Below are 20,200 nucleotides of genomic sequence, written 5' to 3'. Positions count from 1 at the left end.
CCCAACTGCTGAAAAGGACCCAGCTCCTCCGACTCGGGGTGACTGCTTTCAGATGCCGAGTGCAGTCTGAAATGCCGTCGAAGTGGTGGAACTTGCCGTCTCTGCTTTAACTCAAAAATCCCTCCCCGTCTACTTCCCAATACATTTCTATACTGTGTTATACAAGTAATCACCTACCTTCAGCAACCAGCCTTCTTTACAGAGTACCATCACCATCACACTTTAGCAGGCTGTTCATGGTTTTCCAACACGTTCTCAGAGTCTTCTGCCACGCTCTCGGCGTTTTCTGCCTTTGCGTTTTCTCCGGATATGTTTTCATCAGCTGTGGTCAGGTCTGGCATGGCCGGCTGGTGTCCTCTCTGAGGTTCCCTGTAATTACATGGTTACTGGGTACACTTGGTTCCCCGCTCTGTCTGTGGGAGCAACAAGAGGGTGAGTTGTATGCTTTAACCTGAGTCCAGTGTTTCCACTGGCTGCCTCGCCGAGTCTGTACACAGACACACGTATCATTGGTTAAGAGTACCGTCTGTGGTTCTATCCACCTGGGGGCAAACCCCGGCCTTTCTGGCAGCACCCTCACCATACCTTGCTCGCCGGGCTGTGGAAGAACTATCCCCTTTCCCTCTGTCTCTTACCCTTGGGTAAGAGTGACCATAATATGGTGCAATTCTTCATTAAGATGGAGAGTGACATTGTTAAGGCTCTGAACTTAAAGAGGGGTAACTTTGAAGGTATGAGACGTGGATTAGCTAAGATAGACTGGCAAATGACACTTAAAGGGTTGACGGTGGATATGCAATGGCAAGCATTTAAAGATCGCATGGATGAACTACAACAATTGTTCATCCCAGTTTGGCGAAAGAATAAATCAAGGAAGGTAGTGAACCCGTGGCTGACAAGAGAAATTAGGGATAGTATCAATTCCAAAGAAGTAGCATACAAATTAGCCAGAGAAAGTGGCTCACCTGAGGACTGGGAGAAATTCAGAGTTCAGCAGAGGAGGACAAAGGGCTTAATTAGGAAGGGGAAAAAAGATTATGAGAGAAAACTGGCGGGGAACATAAAAACGGACTGTAAAAGCTTTTATAGATATGTAAAAAGGAAAAGACTGGTAAAGACAAATGTAGGTCCCCTGCAGACAGAAACAGGTGAATTGATTATGGGGAGCAAGGACATGGCAGATCAATTGAATAATTACTTTGGTTCTGTCTTCACTAAGGAGGACATAAATAATCTTTCAGAAGTAGTAGGGGACAGAGGGTCCAGTGAGATGGAGGAACTGAGGGAAATACATGTTAGTAGGGAAGTGGTGTTAGGTAAATGAAGGGATTAAAGGCAGATAAATCCCCAGGGCCAGATGGTCTGCATCCCTGAGTGCTTAAGGAAGTAGCCCAAGAAATAATGGATGCATTAGTGATAATTTTTCAAAACTCTTTAGATTCTGGACTAGTTCCTGAGGATTGGAGGGTGGCTAATGTAACCCCCTTTTTAAAAAAGGAGGGAGAGAGAAACCAGGGAATTATAGACCAGTTAGCCTAACATCGGTGGTGGGGAAAATGCTAGAGTCAGTTATCAAAGATGTGATAACAGCACATTTGGAAAGCGGTGAAATCATCGGACAAAGTCAGCATGGATTTGTGAAAGGAAAATCATGTCTGACGAATCTCATAGAATTTTTTGAGGATGTAACTAGTAGATTGGATAGGGGAGAACCAGTGGATGTGGTATATTTGGATTTTCAAAAGGCTTTTGACAAGGTCCCACACAGGAGATTAGTGTGCAAACTTAAAGCACATGGTATTGGGGGTAAGGTATTGATGTGGATTGAGAATTGTTTGGCAGACAGGAAGCAAAGAGTGGGAATAAACGGGACCTCTTCAGAATGGCAGGTAGTGACTTGTGGGGTACCGTAAGGCTCAGTGCTGGGACCCCAGTTGTTTACAATATATATTAATGACTTGGATGAAGGAATTAAATGCAGCATCTCCAAGTTTGCGGATGACACGAGGCTGGGCAGCAGTGTTAGCTGTGAGGAGGATGCTAAGAGGATGCAGGGTGACTTGGATAGGTTAGGTGAGTGGGCTAATTCATGCAGATGCAATTTAATGTGGATAAATGTGAAGTTATCCACTTTGGTGGCAAAAACAGGAAAACAGATTATTATCTGAATGGTGGCTAATTAGGAAAAGGGGAGGTGCAACGAGACCTGGGTGTCATTATACACCAGTCATTGAAAGTGGGCATGCAGGTACAGCAGGCGGTGAAAAAGGCGAATGGTATGTTGGCATTCATAGCAAGAGGATTCGAGTACAGGAGCAGGGAGGCACTACTGCAGTTGTGCAAGGCCTTGGTGAGACCACACCTGGAGTATTGTGTGCAGTTTTGGTCCCCTAATCTAAAGAAAGACATTCTTGCCGTAGAGGGAGTACAAAGAAGGTTCACCAGATTGATTCCTGGGATGGCAGGACTTCCTTATGATGAAAGACTGGATGAACTAGGCTTATACTCGTTGGAATTTTGAAGATTGAGGGGGGATCTGATTGAAACGTATAAAATCCTAAAGGGATTGGACAGGCTAGATGCAGGAAGATTGTTCCCGATGTTGGGGAAGTCCAGAACGAGGGGCCACAGTTTGAGGATAGAGGGGAAGCCTTTTAGGACTGAGATTAGGAAAAACTTCTTCACACAGAGAGTGGTGAATCTGTGGAATTCTCTGCCACAGGAAACAGTTGAGGCCAGTTCATTGGCTATATTTAAGAGGGAGTTAGATATGGCCTTTGTGGCTAAAGGGATCAGGGGGTATGGAGGGAAGGCAGGTACAGGGTTCTGAGTTGGATGATCAGCCATGATCATACTGAATGGTAGTGCAGGCTCAAAGGGCCGAATGGCCTCCTCCTGCACCTATTTTCTATGTTTCTATATCTCTTTCTCATCAGCGGTTCGCTGCTGTAGTTTCGCTCGATCCTTTAATACTTTTAAGTTGACGGTAAATTTTCCCCCGACTTTTTGGCAGGGGCCCTGTGAAGTCTATCTGGATGTTTTCCCAGGATCCCCTTGGCCGAGGCTGATTTGCCAGCTGTAGCTTTCTGCCCTGTGACGAGAATACACATAAAATTAAGATGTTTGCTGGCCTCGGTTAGCATCAGTGACATCAGCAAGTGGTCTGCCACCTGCCCTCAGGGGAAGGAGAGATAAGGAACAATGGAGCAGCGTCTGGAGATGTGTAATGAAGGGATGTGGGAGAGAGAGCTGTCTGGAGCGGCTCCCCCCTTTGAACCCTGAACTGTTGGAAGTGATGGACAGGCGATACCCCAGCAGGGGGATAAAAAGGGACAGGTTCGCTAAGACAGACACACACGCCACCCGAGGTAACGAGACCCTGGAAGCGGTGCGCCTCTCACGAGTGGGTGAGAAGTATCAGACAACGACCAGGGTGGAAAGGTACGATCAGCGGGAACCCGGTGTGTGTCCGCCCTTGCCTGGGTGCCGGGTTCACTGCAGAGGATCGACCGCATCTGGAGGAGGGGTCACAGTCGGTGACCTCAGGTGACATCACCAAGGACTCGCCCAAAAGTTGCTTGTGAGCCATCTCGCTGGTCTGTGAGTGAAGCCGTTCTGAATGATCAGTTGTTCCTGTTCTATCTCTCTTCCCCCACGTTGTCCATCGCCATGGCAACGATTACTGCGAACTGAACTTTGAGTCACGTTGAAATTTGGTCATTTACCCCTAGACAACGATAGAGCTTGATTGATGCTGTTATCTTAATTCTGTGCACATGTGTGTTTATCATCGCTGAACTGTTGCATTTATTATCCTTTCGATTACTGTGTTGCTTGTTTCTTTAATAAAACTTTCTTAGTTCTAGTACTCCAGACTCCAACTGAGTGATCCATTTCTGCTGGTTTGGCAACCCAGTTACGGGGTACGTAACAGCCCTTACCAGGGTTATGCTGGGCACAAATGATACAACGGCGGCAGAATTTCTCCACATCCCCGCCCATCCCTGGCCACCACCAGTCCTGCTGGAGGGTTGTGATCATTCTCTGCCTTTGCTGATGCATTACCCCATGATAAAACTTTAGTAGTATCTGCCTAATACAGGGTGGGGTCACTGCAACTCTTTCCTCCCCGTGTGTCCAGCACCCATCTGATCCCTCCTTTGTTCCTTCTCTCCTCCATTTTCCTTCTCTTCTGCCCCGACCTCTTCATATAATTTTACTAAGCTGGCTTCTGTCGTTTCCTCCTGCACACTTGCAAACTCAATTGCCTCTTGTTCCCCAGCTTCCATAGTTGCAGTAATGTCTGCCCTCAGAGGAACTGGGAAAATTTTATGTTCCGGAGTGGCCGCAGCCTCTCTGTGTATCCCCTGGTGTTTTTGTTCCTTCACTATACCCTGAACAGTGGTCAGTGTGTCAGTTTGTATAGGGTCCTGCTTCGGGGGTTTATACAGACCCTCCCCTATTTTAACTGGGTCTATCTTTACCTGCCCACAATCTTGCTTGTGTATTCTGCTGGTTGTATGCGTTCGCTGCCCCTGACTCGTCCATATTATTTCTCCCTTTCCCGAATCTATAACAGCTCCTGCTTCCCGTAGGATGTCTATTCCAAGGATCGTGCGCTCATTATTTGGACTTACCTAGAAATACACTGGTAGCTCTACTCCCCCGAATTCTAGTATTTGCTTCTCGCCTCTTTCTGCTTTTACTGTTTTCCCTCCTACACCCCTGATATAACTGGCCTGTCCGGTTGTTGGTAAGGGCAAGTCTGTCATCGATACAGATGCCCCTGTGTCCACTAACATACTGCATTGCCGTCCCCCTAACAATGCTGTTGTGTACACCCGCGGGTCACCAGCGCTGGCGGTGGAGCCCGTTGCCACATCCTTTTCCGCCTTAGGAGGCGCTGTCACTAACTCTTTGATCTGATCGATAGGCAGACTGGTTGCTGATGGGGTGAGTGACCGGGTGTCTGCTGTGACCTTCGCCTGGGTTGTACCCCTCCCTTTTGGTCACTGTCTCCAGCCATGTCCCGATAGGCCACAGCTGTGGCATATCAACACCTTCACTGCCCTATACTTGGTTCGGTAGTCCTTTGTTAAGTGTGCCGGATGCCGGCAAGCAAAACAAACTCTCCGGGACATCACAGCAGCTGCACCCACTATACCCACTTTACGATTTTTCTTGCTTTTTCTTTGGTCTATCTCACTGACCCACGAAACTATCGCAGAGTAATCGGACCCTACCGTTATACCGAAATCAAAAGCGTCCTGGTGGGCTGAGCTCAGGCTTTCCTTCAGCACTTTTAGGAAGACTGGGTCGACCCTCCCTGGGTTATCCAACCCTGAATACTCCTCGTACACTCGGTATTTACGTTCTGCATAATCCATGGCTGTCTCGTCAGCTTTTTGAATCACTGCCATTATCGTTCCCCAGCTACTTTCGCCTCCCCCCCAGCCGTTGCCTCACTTCCCCTTTGAAACAGAAATATCTTTCTTCATTACTGGCGCTCCCGGTAGTTGTCCTTGTACCATCCCGCTCCCCCTGGGCCATCCTGTCCCACATATTCCTCGGGCACTTGGCTTTCACTAACCCATGTATATCGTTAGGGTGCATGTGGTGAAGTTCAACCATTTCCTCGCGTTTGCGCCAGAATTCTGAATTCCCTCAGGCGACCTTAAGTGAGGGCAACTCGGACAAAATGCTCTGTTTCTCCCCGGGGGTGAAGGGCTTATGAATAGTCGTAATCAAGGTCAAGGGCTGGCTCGGATCGTCAGGGGTCTCAACCTGACGTTGCCTCAACTCAACAGGTGCCACTCTGGTAGATTTATCTGGGTAAAACCTCGTCCTGAGATATCCCCAAACTAAGCAAAATATAAAAGATGGGTACCAGTTAAACAACATATAGTTAAAACCGCAGAGTATGTATTCCACAATCTGCCACTTTTGAGTACCCGAACTCATGATGCCTGCTGTATTCCCTTGCATCACACTTGCAATCGCATACACTAAAATGCAGCTCCCCGAACGAGTATACACGCCCCTACTCTGGCGTCTCGAACCGTACCGTCGGTTACTACCTTTTGCAACTGGTGGTCCAAGTCTCACCAAGTTAACCAAGTTGACCTGCAAAGATTCGTCACTTATATAAACACACTAATATCCACCATTTCGGCTCTCCACGTTCGTGATGCCTTGTGTTCCCGTGTACCACCGACCGAACAGATCCAAGTGTGACTGTTATTTTAGAAAAATACTCACCAACTTAGACTGCTAGGAACGCTGGGCACACGATGGGTCACGAAGTATCCCACCACTGACACCAAATGTTGTAGCGTGGATGAAATCACTGGAGAGACGGAGTTACCGGTAGATACAAAGCAGCTTCTTTATTCTATACAAGAAGGTACAGCAGGCATCGTACGGACGGAGACGCTTTCCGCAGAAAGGTCTGCTAGCTCACCGTGGGCTCGATATTTACGCATATGGACAATGCTTCCTACTGAAGCTACATACAAAATATCACACCATCCTTTCCTTCCGACGCCAACATGTCTGGGCAAAATATCACACCATCCTTTCCTCCCGACGCCAACATGTCTGGGTTGGTATCCGCAGTCCTTTGTCAAACAGTTATAGAACATAGAACATGGAATAGTACAGCACAGTACAGGCCCTTCAGCCCACAATATTGTGCTGACCCTCAAACCTTTCCTCCCATATAAGCCCCCAACTTAAGTTCCTCCATATACCTGTCCAGTAATCTCAAAAACTTCACTAGTGTATCTGCCTCCACCACTGACTCAGGCAGTGCATTCCACGCACCAACCACTCTCTGAGTAAAAAACCTTCCTCTAATATCCCCCTTGAACTTCCCACCCCTTACCTTAAAGCCATGTCCTCTTGTATTGAGCAGTGGTGCCCTGGGGAAGAGACGCTGGCTATTCACTCTATCTATTCCTCTTATTATCTTGTACACCTCTATCATGTCTCCTCTCATCCTCCTCCTCTCCAAAGAGTAAAACCCTAGCTCCCTTAATCTCTGATCATAATGTATACTCTCTAAACCAGGCAGCATCCAGGTAAATCTCCTCTGTACCCTTTCCAATGCTTCCACATCTTTCCTATAGTGAGGCGACCATAACTGGTCACAGTACTCCAAGTGTGGCCTAACCAGAGTTTTACAGAGCTGCATCATTACATCACGACTCTTAAACTCTATCCCTCGACTTATGAAAGCTAACACCCCATAAGCTTTCTTAACTACCCTATCCACCTGTGAGGCAACTTTCAGGTATCTGTGGACATGCACCTCCAGATCCCTCTGCTCCTCCACACTACCAAGTATCCTGCCATTTACTTTGTACTCTGCCTTGGAGTTTGTCCTTCCAAAGTGTACCACCTCACACTTCTCCGGGTTGAACTCCATCTGCCACTTCTCAGCCCATTTCTGCATCCTATCAATGTTTCTCTGCAATCTTTGATAATCCTCTACACTATCTACAACACCACCAACCTTTGTGTCGTCTGCAAACTTGCCAACCCACCCTTCTACCCCCACATCCAAGTCGTTAATAAAAATCACGAAAAGTAGAAGTCCCAGAACAGATCCTTGTGGGACACCACTAGTCACAATCCTCCAATCTGAATGTACTCCCTCCAGCATGACCCTCTGCCTGAGCAGGCAAGCCAACTTTGAATCCACCAGGCCAAACTTCCCTGTATCCCATGCCTTCTGACTTTCTGAATAAGCCTACCGTGTGGAAACTTGTCAAATGCCTTACTAAAATCCATATAGATCACACCCACTGCACTACCCTCATCTATGTGCCTGGTCACCTCCTCAAAGAACTCTGTCAGGCTTGGTAGACAAGATCTGCCCTTCACAAAGCCACGTTGACTGTCCCTGATCAGACCATGATTCTCTAAATGCCCATAGATCATACCTCTAAGAATCTTTTCCAACAGCTTTCCCACCACAGACGTAAGGCTCACTGGTCTATAATTACCCGGACTATCCCTACTACCTTTTTTGAACAAGGGGATAACATTCGCCTCCCTCCAATCCTCCGGTACCATTCCCGTGGACAACGAGGACATAAAGATCCTAGCCAGAGGCTCGGCAATCTCTTCCCTCGCCTCGTGGAGCAGCCTGGGGAATATTCCATCAGGCCCCGGGACTTATCCATCCTAATGTATTTTAACAACTCCAACACCTCCTCTTACTTAATATCAACATGCTCCAGAACATCAACCTCACTCATATTGTCCTCACCATCATCAAGTTCCCTCTCATTGGTGAATACCGATGAGAAGTATTCATTGAGGACCTCGCTCACTTCCACAGACTCCAGGCACATCTTCCCACCTTTATCTCTAATCTGTCCTACCTTCACTCCTGTCATCCTTTTTTTCATCACATAATTGAACGATGCCTTGGGGTTTTCCTTTACCCTACTCGCCAAGGCCTTCTCATGCCCTCTTCTTGCTCTTCTCAGCCGTTCTCAAGATCCTTTCTTGCTTCCCTATATTCCTCAATAGACCCATCTGATCCTTGCTTCCTAAACATCATGTATGCTGCCTTCTTCCTCCTGACTAGATTTTCCACCTCACTTGTCACCCACGGTTCCTTCACCCTACTATTCTTTATCTTCCTCACCGGGACAAATTTATCCCTTACATCCCGCAAGAGATCTCTAAACATCGACCTCATGTCCATAGTATATTTCCCTGCAAAAACATCATCCCAATTCACATCCGCAAGTTCTAGCCTTATAGCCTCATAATTTGCCTTTCCCCAATTAAAAATTTTCCTGTCCTCTTTGATTCTATCCTTTTCCATGATAATTATAAAGGCCAGGGAGCGGTGGTCACTGTCCCCCAGATGCTCACCCACTGAGAGATCCGTGACCTGACCCAGTTCATTACCTAAAATAGAAGTCTGGTGGCCAAAGTCATTTAAGTGTAAACAAATCATCTACCCAAAAAAATTCACTCTAACAGGTGAGACATGACGTAGGTTGGGAGACCTCCTCGCTGAGCATCAACGTCTGCCAGAACAAGCCGGATCTCCCAGTGGCCACCCATTTTAATTCCACTCCCATTCCCGTTCCGACATGTCCATCCATGGCCTCCTCTACTGTCTTGATGAGACCACACTTAGGTTGGAGGAACACCACCTTATATTCCGTCTGGGTAGCCTGCACCCTGATGGCATGAACATCGATCTCTTGAACTTCCAGTAATGCCCCCCCTTCACCATTTCCCTCTCTCACCTCATCTCCTTGCCCGCTCACAACTCCCTCTGGTGCTCTCCCCGATTTCTTTCTTCAATGGCCTTCTGTCCTCTCCTATCAAACTCCCCCTTCTTCAGCCCTGTATCTTTCACCGATCAACTTCCCAGTTCTTTACTTCACCCCCTGACCCTCCCCGTTCCACCCATCACCTTGTGTTTCTCTCTCTCCCCTCTCTCACCTTTTGACTCTGATTTCTCATGTTTTTGTCTCCAGTCCTGCTGTAGAGTCTCGGCCCGAAACTCTTTTCCACAAATGCTGCCTGGCCTGCTGAGTTGCTCTGGCAGTGTGTGTGTGTGTGTGTGTGTGTGTGTGTGTGTTGCCTGCAGATTTCCACGTCTTTTTATGGCTTTCCTATGATTGCAAACAGGAGAAACGGTGCAGACACCGGAAATACAAAACAACATGGACACGCAAAATGGTGAAGGAACCCAGCATCTCTGGAAAGGAATCAACAGCCACCGTTTCGGGCCGAGACCCTTCATCTGGGCTGGAGAGGAGGGGGAAGAGGGCAGAATATAAAAACATTATGTGGGAATGAGGATAAGATCAAAGACGACGGGTGAAGCCAGGTGGGCCGGGGGCAGAAGAAAGAATGCGTCTTTTCCCTTCGGGGATGAAACCGCAGTGTGGTCTGGATATCGTCGCCACTGGCGACGAGCCTGACAGGGGCCGTGGTTTGTGACTGAGTGCAGCCGATGGTAAGTTCAGATCGGGAAACGAACTGACAAGATGAAATGGGTTTTGGCAAGAACTGAGTCGTGGGTAACGGGTTGGGATGAGGAGGTGAAGGGCATTAGGACCGGGGTTGGAGATTTTGTCGATGTTAAGGTAATGAACACTTTCATGTCTGACTGTGACAAAAATCTTCACCTGGTTAGACTGACAGACTTCATATATCTCAGATCTGGAGTTTTGCGTATATTTCTAATCGCCCCACTACAGGAAGGAGAGGGTTCCTGATTAGAATGTGAATCATGGCTGATCCATTTTCCCTCTCAGTCCCAATCTCCTGCCTTCTCCCCGTATCCCTTCATGCCCTGACCAATCAAGAATCTATCAACCTCTAGCTTAAATATACATAAAGACTTGGCCTCCACAGCTGCCTGTGGCAACGAATTCCACAGATTCACCACTCTCTGGCTAAAGGAATTCCTCCTTCTCTCCGTTCTAAAATGACGGCCCTCTATTCTGAGGCTGCGTCCTCCGGTCTCAGACACTCCCGCCATGTTTGAAATCAGAAGGATTCTTCACAGACCGCTGACTGAGACCCCAGGCTGTGTGTCAGTGGCCCCCTATCAAGGTGCAGGGTCTGTCTAAGCGCGATTGCCGAGCTCACTACAGTCCGTGGTGGCCAGTGCTGGGCCGACCTCATTCACCGAGTTACCCTGTTAACACTGCAAACACAGGCAGACTCAGAATGCAAAAAGTTTATTGCGCTAGATTAAAAAATGTACAAACGTTTGCACATTCGCAGCTTAATTATTCAATTATGGTATTAACTGGTCAGCCCACGAGGTGAAACACAAATACAAATTGTCTGGATGCGTTGTAGTGCTTTGATTAAGTAGGCACCCAGGGCTGTGGTAAGGTGCTGTGTTGGTATCTATTTGACCTAGTGATCAGCAGTATTGCTTCAGCAAGCTGAATGCACCGCAGGGGTCCTACAGACCGGTCACTTGGCCGTCCTGGAACAACGGTGTTCGAATACCCGCATGGGCCCGACCCACGGTTGGTCCCAGACTTTAAAATTACAGGTCATTTTCTGCGGGGAAAAGCAGAGGGCAGTATTAAAAGAGATTCCCGTCGGTACCCCGGCAGATTCATGAATCCCCACCAGGTTCCAGTGCCCCTGGGGACAGGACCCCTGCCCCTCACTCCCGAGACCACCAGTGCACTGATCGCTCACCTTGGCATATTGAGGATCCTCGTGGAAGGGACAGTTCTGGGAAACAGAACTCTTCCTGCAGACGGTGGTTCTCAGCTCCAGGGTGAGATGGTACATGATCCCCGACACCACCTGCAAGAGCACCTTACAGTCAGAAAGGCCTCAAAACATCTCTACAGGGTGTCTGTGTGTATCGAGCCAGGAGTGGTCACCCATCTGCACACACCCACCACCTTTACTCTGCTGGTCATAAGAAATAGGAGCAGGAGTCGGCCATCCGGCCCGTCGAGCCTGCTCCACCACTCAATAAGATCATGGCTGATCTGACCATGGACTCATCTCCACCTACCTGCCTTTTCCCCATAACCCTTAATTCCCCTACTATGCAAAAATCTATCCAACCTTGTCTTAAATATATTTACTGAGGCAGCCTCCACTGCTTCATTGGGCAGAGAATTCCACAGATTCACCACTCTCTGGGAAAAGCAGTTCCTTCTCATTTCTGTCCCAAAATCTACTCCCCTAAATCTTGAGGCTATGTCCCCTAGCTCTAGCATCACCTACCAGTGGAAAGAACTTTCCTGCCTCTATCTTATCTATCTCTTTCATATTTTATTTTTCTATAAGATGTCCTCTCATTTTTTCTGAATTCCAGGAAGTACAGTCCCAGGCGATTCAATCTCTCCTTATAGTGTCACACCCTCCTCTCCAGTCTCAACATGTTGAACCTGCAAAGCCAGTATATCCTTCCTCAAGCAAGGAGACCAGAACTGCATGCAGTACTCCAGGTGCCACGTCAACAGTACCCAGTACAGTTGCAGCATAACCTCCCTGCTCTTGAATTCAATCCCTCCAGCAGTGAAGGCTAACATCCCATTTGCCTCCTTGATAGCCTGCTGTACATGCAAACCAACCTTCGTGATTCATGCGCAAGCACTCCCAAGTCCCTCTGCACAACAGCACGCTGCAATCCTTTACCATTTCAATAATAATCTGCTCGTCCTTTTTTCCTTCCCAAGTGGATGACCTCGTGTTTACCAACATTGTACTCCATCTGACAGACATTTGCCCACTGATTTAACCAATACATATCTTCCTGAAGATTCTCCGTATTCCCCCTCGCCCTCTCCCCAGACCCTTCTCCCCACTCTCCCTTCCTCTTGCCCCTCACTTACACCTCCACCCCATCTTCCCCCACTCCCACTCCTCAACCCACTCTCCCTCCCTCTACATCTCCCTCTCCCTATCTTCCTCCTCCCCTTTTATCCCCTTCATGTCTCCTCCCCATCCTCACCTCCCCTCCCCTTCCTCCCCCCTCCCCGCCTCCCACTCTTCCCCTACCCTTCTCCTCCCTCCCCTCTCCCTCCCCTCCCCCTGTTCCCCTCCCCCTCTTCCCCTCCCTCCTCCTCACCTCCCTTCCCTCCTCGTCCCCTCCTCCTATATCCCTCCCCCTCCACCACCTGTGTTTGGGCCGATATCACATCCGACACCGCGCTGTAAAACAAATCGTTGGATCTGCGGTTGAAGTCCTCCTCCGCCACCCGGGTGGCGTTCACCACCTCGGGATCATCTACGGGCACGGGTTGGAGGCCGCCCAGCTTTATGGCTTCCACCGCCAACATCATCATTAATCCCAGCAGCAGAGAGCGCAGCCCCAAACCCGCCATCTTCTCAAGTTAGGTAACGTTGACAGACACGGCGTCATTTCCCTCCTCTCCCCAACGTCGTCACTTCCGCCCCGCACTGCGGCCACCATCTTTCTGTGGGGCATTCGCCCCAGACCTGCAAATTCCCACATCATTTTACCACAGTCCTATAATTGCAAACATGAGAAATAGAGCAAATACTAAGCAACAGAGGCACGCAGAATTCAGGAGGAACTGAGTAGTGCAGGCAGCATCTACGGAAAGGAATAAACAGCTGTCGTTTCGGGCTGAGTCGCTTCATCAGGGCTGGAGAGGAAGGGGAAGAGGCCAGAATATAAAAACATGAACAACAAACAACAGGAATTCCGCAGATGCTGTAAATTCAAGCAATGCCCATCAAAGTTGCTGGTGAACGCAGCAGGCCGGGCAGCATCTCTAGGAAGAGGTGCAGTCGACGTTTCAGGCCGAGACCCTTCGTCCGGACTAACTGAAGAAAGAGTAAAAGATTTCAAATCTCTTACTCACTCTTCCTTCAGTTAGTCCTGACGAAGGGTCTCGGCCTGAAACGTCGACTGCACCTCTTCCTAGAGATGCTGCCTGGCCTGCTGCGTTCACCAGCAACTTTGATATAAAAACATGATGTGGGAATGAGGATCAGATCAAAGGCGACAGGTGAAGCCAGGTGGGCCGGGGACAGAGGAAGGAATGCGTCTTTTCCCTTCGGCGATGAAACCGCAGTATTGTCTGGATACCGTCGCCGCTGACAACTAGCCTGACGGGGCCCGGTGGTTTGCGACTGAGTGCAGCCGACGGTAAGTTCAGATCGGGAAGCGAAGTGACAGGATGAAATGGATTTTGGGAAGAACTGAGTCGTGGGTAACGGGTTGGAAATGAGGAGGTGAAGGGCATTAGGACCGGGGTTGGAGATTTTGTCGACGTTAAGGTAATGAACACTTTCATGTCTGACTGTGACAGAAGTCTTCACCCGGTTAGAGTGACAGACTTCATAAAACTCAGATCTGGAGTGTTGCGGATAGTTCTGGTCGCCCCACGAGAGGAAGGACGTTGAGGCTCTGGAGAGTGTTCCTGATTAGAGCGTGAAACAGTACATTTTCCATGATGAATACACTTTATAAGGCCGTGAGATATAAAGGCAGAATTAGGTCATTTGAGCTGTCGAATCTCCTCCGCCATTTCATCCTTTTCCCTCCCAGCCCCCAATCTCCTGCCTTCTCCCCGTGTTACTTCATACCCTGACCAGTCGAGAATCTATCAATCTCTGTCTTAAACGTACTTGAAGGCTTGCCTGTGGCAACGAATTCCACAGATTCACCACTCTCTGTCTGAAGAAATAACTGCTCTCCCTCCAAAAAGGACGGCCCTCTATTCTGAGGCCGAGTCCTCTGGTTTTACACCCACCCGCCACATTTGAAATTACACCACTGACTGAGACCCGTCGCTCCTATCGAGATGCTGGGTCTAACCACGATCGCTGAGCGCACTATAGTCCGTGGTGGTCAGTGCTGGGTCGACCTCATTCACCGAGTTACCCTGTTAACATTGCAAACACAGGCAGACTCAGAATGCAAAAGCTTTATTGCGCAAGAATAAAAATATACATTTGCAGCTTAATTATACAATTATGGTAATAACTGGTCAGCCCGTGAGTTGAAACGCAAATACTGCTGAGCATAGAACGGATAAAGGTCGAGCAGAGGCTGTGGGGCGATCTGGCCCTCGGTTACGTAGGCGCCCGGGGCTGTGGTAAAGTGCTGATCAGTATTATTGCTTTCGCAGAGCTGTGTGCGCCCCAGGGTCCTACAGTCCGGTCATCGTAACACCTCGTGGCATTCAGCACTGTTCACCTCCATGCGCCCGATCCACGGGCGGTACCAGACTTTATATCTACAGGTCGTTCTCTGCGGGGAGAAACAAGAGGCCAGTATTAAAATTCAGCTCCCCTGGTACCCCGGCAGATACGTGAATCCCCACCATGTTCCAATCTGCACCGGGGACGGGACCCCCCCCCCCCCACTCGCCTCCCCCACCTCTCGTCCGAGACCACCAGCGCACTGATCACTCACCTTGGCATATTGAGGGTCCTGGTGAAAGGGGCAGTTCTCTGAACGAGGTTCAACCTTCCTGCAGACGGTGGTTCTCAGCGCCAGGGAGAGGTGGTACATTAACCCCGACACCACCTGCAAGAGTCAGAAGCGCAGCGACTGACAAACTACTTTCACTGGGCCTCGGGGAATTCCCCCACACTGGCGCTCTGCTCCCCACCTCCTGCAAACTTCCCCTCCCTCGCCCCTACTCGACTCTCCACTCCTCAGCACTTCCCCTTCCTTCCCATCCCTTCCTCACCTCACACTCCACAAGCCCCCTCTCCGTATTCTCTCCCTCTCCTCCCCCACTTCCCCTCCCCACCCTAACCCCGCTCCCCTCTCGACCCCCTCCTCCCCTGCCCACATTATCACCTCCTCTCCCCACCGTACCCTACTCTCCCCCTCCTCATGGTAAATCCCTCCCCATCCTAAACTCCATCGCCAACCCCTTTGTTCAATGATGTGATTTGAATCATCCGCAGCTCAACATCAATAAGACAAAGTCCCCCACCAGAGCTCTGTATTCATCCACCCTCACACCCTCCCCTCCCCTTCCCCATCCCTCCCCACTCCGTCCCTTCCCTCCCCCTCCCCACCCACCCCTTCCCCCTCCCGTCCCCACCCACCCCTACCCCCTCCCTCCCTACCCACCCCTTTCCCCTCGCCTCCCTACCCACCTCTTACCCCTCGCCTCCCTACCCACCCCTTCCCCATCCCTCTCCACCCACCCCTTCCCCATCCCTCCCCACCCACCCTTCCCCCTCCCCTCCCCACCCACCCCTTTCCCGCCTCGCCTCCCACCCCTTCCCCCTCGCCTCCCTACCCACCCCTTCCCCATCCCTCCCCATCACCTGTATTTGGGCCGCTACCACATCCGACACCGCAGTGTGAAACAAGTTGTTGGACCTGCGGTTGAAGTCCTCCTCCGCTACCCGGGTGGCGTTCAGCACCCCGGGGTCATCTGTGGGCACGGGGCTGAGGCCGCCCAGCTTTACGGCTTCCACCGCCAACATCAACATTAATCCCAGCAGCAGAGCCCGCAGCCCCAAACCCGCCATCTTCACAAGTTAGTAAATATTTACGGACGGGGGCGTCATTTCCCTCCGCTCCCCAATGTCGTCACTTCCGCCCCGCACTGCGGCCGCCGTCTTTCTGTGGGGCGGAAAACCTACAAATTCCCCCTTCTTCCTGCCCCAGTCCTATAATTACAAATATAAGAAACAGAGGAAATACCAAGCAGCACAGGCACGCAAAATTCTGGAGGAACTGAGCAGGTCGGATAGAATTTATGGAAAGGAATAAACAGCCGTCCTTCCGGACTGAGTCATTTCTTCGCTTTGCTATAGTGATAGGAGATTCGATTGTAAGGGGAATAGATAGGCGTTTCTGCGGCCGCAACGAGACTCCAGGAGGGTGTGTTGCCTCCCCGGTGCAAGGGTCAAGGATGTCTCTGAGCGGCTGCAGGATATTCTGGAGTGAGAGGGTGAACAGCCAGTGGTCGTGGCGCACATGGGTATCAACGATATAGGTAAAAAACGGGTTGAGATCCTAGAAGGTGAATTTAGGGAGTTAGGAGATAAACTAAAATGTAGGACCACAAAGGTAATAATCTCTGGATTACTACCAGTGCCACGTGCTAGTCAGAGTAGAACTAGGAGGATATTTCAGATGAATACGTGGTTGAAAAATGGTGCAAGGGGGAGGGATTCAAATTTCTGGGGCATTGGAACCAGTTCTGGAGGAGGTGGAACCGGTATAAGCAGGACGGTCCGCACCTGGGCTGGACTGGAACCAATGTCCTACGGGGAGCGTTTGCTAATGTGGCAGGGGGATGGGAACAAGTGCAGAGGGACAGAGGGGTGTAAATTGAGGGTAGAAGCAAAAAGTAGTAAGGTGAAAAGTAAAAGTGGCAGGCTGGCAAATCCAGGGCAAAAATCAAAAAGGGCCACTTTTCAACATAATTGTATAAGGGCTAAGAGTGTTGTAAAAGCGAGCCTGAAGGCTTTGCGTGTCAATGCAAGGAGCATTCGCAACAACGTGGATGAATTGAAAGTGCAGATAGTTATTAATGAATATGATATAGTTGGGATCACAGAGACATAGCTCCAGGATGACCAAGGACGGGAGCTCAACGTTCAGGGATATTCAATATTCAGGAGGGATAGACACGAAAGAAAAGGAGGTGGGGTGGCGTTGCTGGTTAGAGAGGAGATTAACGCAATAGAAAGGAAGAACATTAGCCGGGAGGATGTGGAATCGATATGGGTAGAGCTGCATAACACTAAGGGGCAGTAAAACGCTGGTGGGAGTTGTGTACAGGCCACTTAACAGTAGTAGTGAGGTTGGGGATGGCATTAAACAGGAAATTAGAAATGTGTGCAATAAAGGAACAGCAGTTATAATGGGTGACTTCAATCTACCTATAGATTGGGTGAACCAAATTGGTAAAGGTGCTGAGGAAGAGGATTTCTTGGAATATATGCGGGATGGTTTTCTGAACAAACATGTCGAGGAACCAATTAGAGAGCAGGCCATTCTAGACTGGGTATTGAGCAATGAGGAAGGATTAGTTAGTAATCTTGTCGTGCAAGGCCACTTGGGCAAGAGTGACAATAATATGGTGGAATTCTTCATTAAGATGGAGAGTGACATAGTTAATTCAGAAACAAAGATTCTGAACTTAAAGAAGGGTAACTTTTGTGAATTAGCTAAGAGAGACTGGCAAATGATACTTAAAGGGTAGATGGTGGATATGCAATGGCAAGCATTTAAAGATCGCATGGATGAATTACAACAATTGTTCATCCCAGTTTGGCAAAAGAATAAATCAGGGACGGTAGTGCACCCGTGGCTGACAAGGGAAATTAGGGATAGTATCAATTCCAAAGCAGAAGCATACAAATTAGCCAGAAAAAGTGGCTCACCTGAGGACTGGGAGAAATTCAGAGTTCAGCAGAGGAGGACAAAGGGCTTAATTAGGAAAGGGAAAAAAGTTTATGAGAGAAGGCTGGCAGGGAACATAAAATCTGACTGTAAAAGCTTTTATAGATATGTGAAAAGAAGAAGATTGGTTAAGGTCCCTTACAGTCAGAAACAGGTGAATTGATCATGGGGAACAAGGACATGGCAGACCAATTGAATAACTACTTTGGTTCTGTCTTCACTAAGGAGGACATAAATAATCTTCCAGAAATAGTAGGGGACCGAGGGTCTAGTGAGATGGAGGAACTGAGGGAAATACATGTTCATAGGGAAGTGGTGTTAGGTAAATTGAAGGGATTAAAGGCAGATAAATCTCCAGGGCCAGATGGTCTGCATCCCAGAGTGCTTAAGGAAGTAGCCCAAGAAATAGTGGATGCATTAGTGATAATTTTTCTAAACTCTTTAGATTCTGGACTAGTTCCTGAGGATTGGAGGGTGGCTAATGTACCGCACTTTTTAAAAAAGGAGGGGGAGAGAAACCGGGGAATTATAGACTGGTTCGCCTAACATCGGTGGTGGGGAAACTGCTAGAGTCAGTTATCAAAGATGTGATAACAGCACATTTGGAAAGCGGTGAAATCATCGGACAAAGTCAGCATGGATTTGTGAAAGGAAAATTATGTCTGACGAATCTCATAGAATTTTTTGAGGATGTAACTAGTAGAGTGGATAGGGGAGAACCAGTGGATGTGGTATATTTGGATTTTCAAAAGGCTTTTGACAAGGTCCCACACAGGAGATTAGTGTGCAAACTTAAAGCACGCAGTATTGGGGGTAAGGTATTGATGTGGATAGAGAATTGCCTGGCAGACAGGAAGCAAAGAGTGGGAATAAACGGGACGTTTTCAGAATGGCAGGCAGTGACTAGTGGGGTACTGCAAGGCTCAGTGCTGGGACCCCAGTTGTTTACAATATATATTAATGACTTAGACAAGGGAATTAAATATGACATCAAGTTTGCGGATGACACGAAGCTGGGCGGCAGTGTTAGCTGTGAGGAGGATGCTAAGAGAATGCAAGGTGACTTGGATAGGTTAGGTGAGTGGGCAAATTCATGGCAGATGCAATTTAATGTGGATAAATGTGAGGTTATCCACTTTGGTGGCAAAAACAGGAAAACAGATTATTATCTGAATGGTGGCTAATTAGGAAAAGGGGAGGCGCAACGAGACCTGGGTGTCATTGTACACCAGTCATTGAAAGTGGGCATGCAGGTACAGCAGGCGGTGAAAAAGGCGAATGGTATGCTGGCATTCATAGCAAGAGGATTCGAGTACAGGAGAAGGGAGGTACTACTGCAGTTGTTCAAGGCCTTGGTGAGACCACACCTGGAGTATTGTGTGCAGTTTTGGTCCCCTAATCTAAAGAAAGACATTCTTGCTATAGAGGGAGTACAAAGAAGGTTCACCAGATTGATTCCTGGGATGGCAGGACTTTCATATGATGAAAGACTGGATTGACTAGGCTTATACTCTCTGGAATTTAGAAGATTGAACGGGGGATCTTATTGAAACGTATAAAATTCTAAAGGGATTGGACAGGCTAGATGCAGGAAGATTGTTCCCGATGTTGGGCAAGTCCAGAACGAGGGGTCACAGTTTGAGGATAAAGGGGAAGCCTTTTAGGACCGAGATGAGGAAAAACACTTTCACACAGAGAGTGGTGAATCTGTGGAATTCTCTGCCACAGGAAACAGCTGAGGCCAGTTCATTGGCTATATTTAAGAAGGAGTTAGATATAGCCCTTATGGCTAACTGGATCGGGGGTATGGAGAGAATACAGGTACAAGGTTCTGAGTTGGATGATCAGCCATGATCATAATAAATGGCGGTGCAGGCTTGAAGGGCCGAATGGCCTACTCCTGCACCTATTTTCTATGTTTCTATGTTTCAGGGCTGGAGAGGAAGGGAAGGGGCCAGAATATAAAAACATAATGTGGGAATGAGGATAAGATCAAAGGCGACAGGTGAATCCAGGTGGGCCGGGGACAGAGGAAAGAATGCATCTTTTCCCTTCGGGGAAGAAACCGCAGTGTGGTCTGGATATCATCGCCGCTGACGACGAGCCTGAAGGGGGCCGGTGGTTTGTGACTGAGTGCAGCCGACGGTAAGTTCAGATCGGGAAGCGAAGTGACCGAATGAATTGGATTTAGGCAAGAACTGAGTCGTGGGTAACGGGTTGGGATGAGGAGGTGAAGGGGATTAGGACCGGGGTTGGAGATTTTGTCGACGTTAAAGTAATGAACACTTTCATGTCTGACTGTGACAAAAGTCTTCACCCGGTTAGATT

General features: G+C 48.8%; 2 protein-coding genes across 2 annotated transcripts; both read right to left on the bottom strand.

Annotated features, from left to right (window-relative positions):
* Positions 1-10,705: 10,705 nt before the first annotated feature.
* LOC134339535 (cystatin-like) lies at positions 10,706-12,880 on the bottom strand. Its single transcript, XM_063036143.1, has 3 exons — positions 12,639-12,880; positions 11,200-11,310; positions 10,706-11,055 (listed from the first exon to the last, which is right to left on the bottom strand). The coding sequence occupies exons 1-3, from the start codon at positions 12,843-12,845 to the stop codon at positions 10,966-10,968; spliced, it is 408 nt and encodes a 135-aa protein (XP_062892213.1). The 5' UTR covers positions 12,846-12,880; the 3' UTR covers positions 10,706-10,965.
* A 1,522-nt stretch (positions 12,881-14,402) lies between these two features.
* On the bottom strand, positions 14,403-16,021 carry LOC134339808 (cystatin-2-like). Its single transcript, XM_063036620.1, has 3 exons — positions 15,781-16,021; positions 14,909-15,022; positions 14,403-14,743 (listed from the first exon to the last, which is right to left on the bottom strand). The coding sequence occupies exons 1-3, from the start codon at positions 15,985-15,987 to the stop codon at positions 14,654-14,656; spliced, it is 411 nt and encodes a 136-aa protein (XP_062892690.1). The 5' UTR covers positions 15,988-16,021; the 3' UTR covers positions 14,403-14,653.
* Positions 16,022-20,200: the final 4,179 nt, after the last annotated feature.

The sequence above is a fragment of the Mobula hypostoma genome, chromosome 30 (genome assembly GCF_963921235.1).
Source record: "Mobula hypostoma chromosome 30, sMobHyp1.1, whole genome shotgun sequence".
NCBI classification, from domain to species: Eukaryota; Metazoa; Chordata; class Chondrichthyes; order Myliobatiformes; family Myliobatidae; genus Mobula; species Mobula hypostoma.
This window is presented reverse-complemented; position numbering and strand designations above follow the sequence as displayed.

Bases quoted from the DNA above. Each gene is read 5' to 3' on its own strand.
- LOC134339535 (XM_063036143.1), bottom strand. From the start codon at position 12,845: ATGGCGGGTTTGGGGCTGCGCTCTCTGCTGCTGGGATTAATGATGATG. The intron at 11,311-12,638 runs GTGGTGGAGGGG...GTGCTCTTGCAG, and splicing joins TGATATCGGCCCAAACACAG to GTGGTGTCGGGGATCATGTA. The intron at 11,056-11,199 runs GTGAGCGATCAG...TTTTCCCCGCAG, and splicing joins AGGATCCTCAATATGCCAAG to AAAATGACCTGTAATTTTAA.
- LOC134339808 (XM_063036620.1), bottom strand. From the start codon at position 15,987: ATGGCGGGTTTGGGGCTGCGGGCTCTGCTGCTGGGATTAATGTTGATG. The intron at 15,023-15,780 runs GTGATGGGGAGG...TGACTCTTGCAG, and splicing joins TGGTAGCGGCCCAAATACAG to GTGGTGTCGGGGTTAATGTA. The intron at 14,744-14,908 runs GTGAGTGATCAG...TTCTCCCCGCAG, and splicing joins AGGACCCTCAATATGCCAAG to AGAACGACCTGTAGATATAA.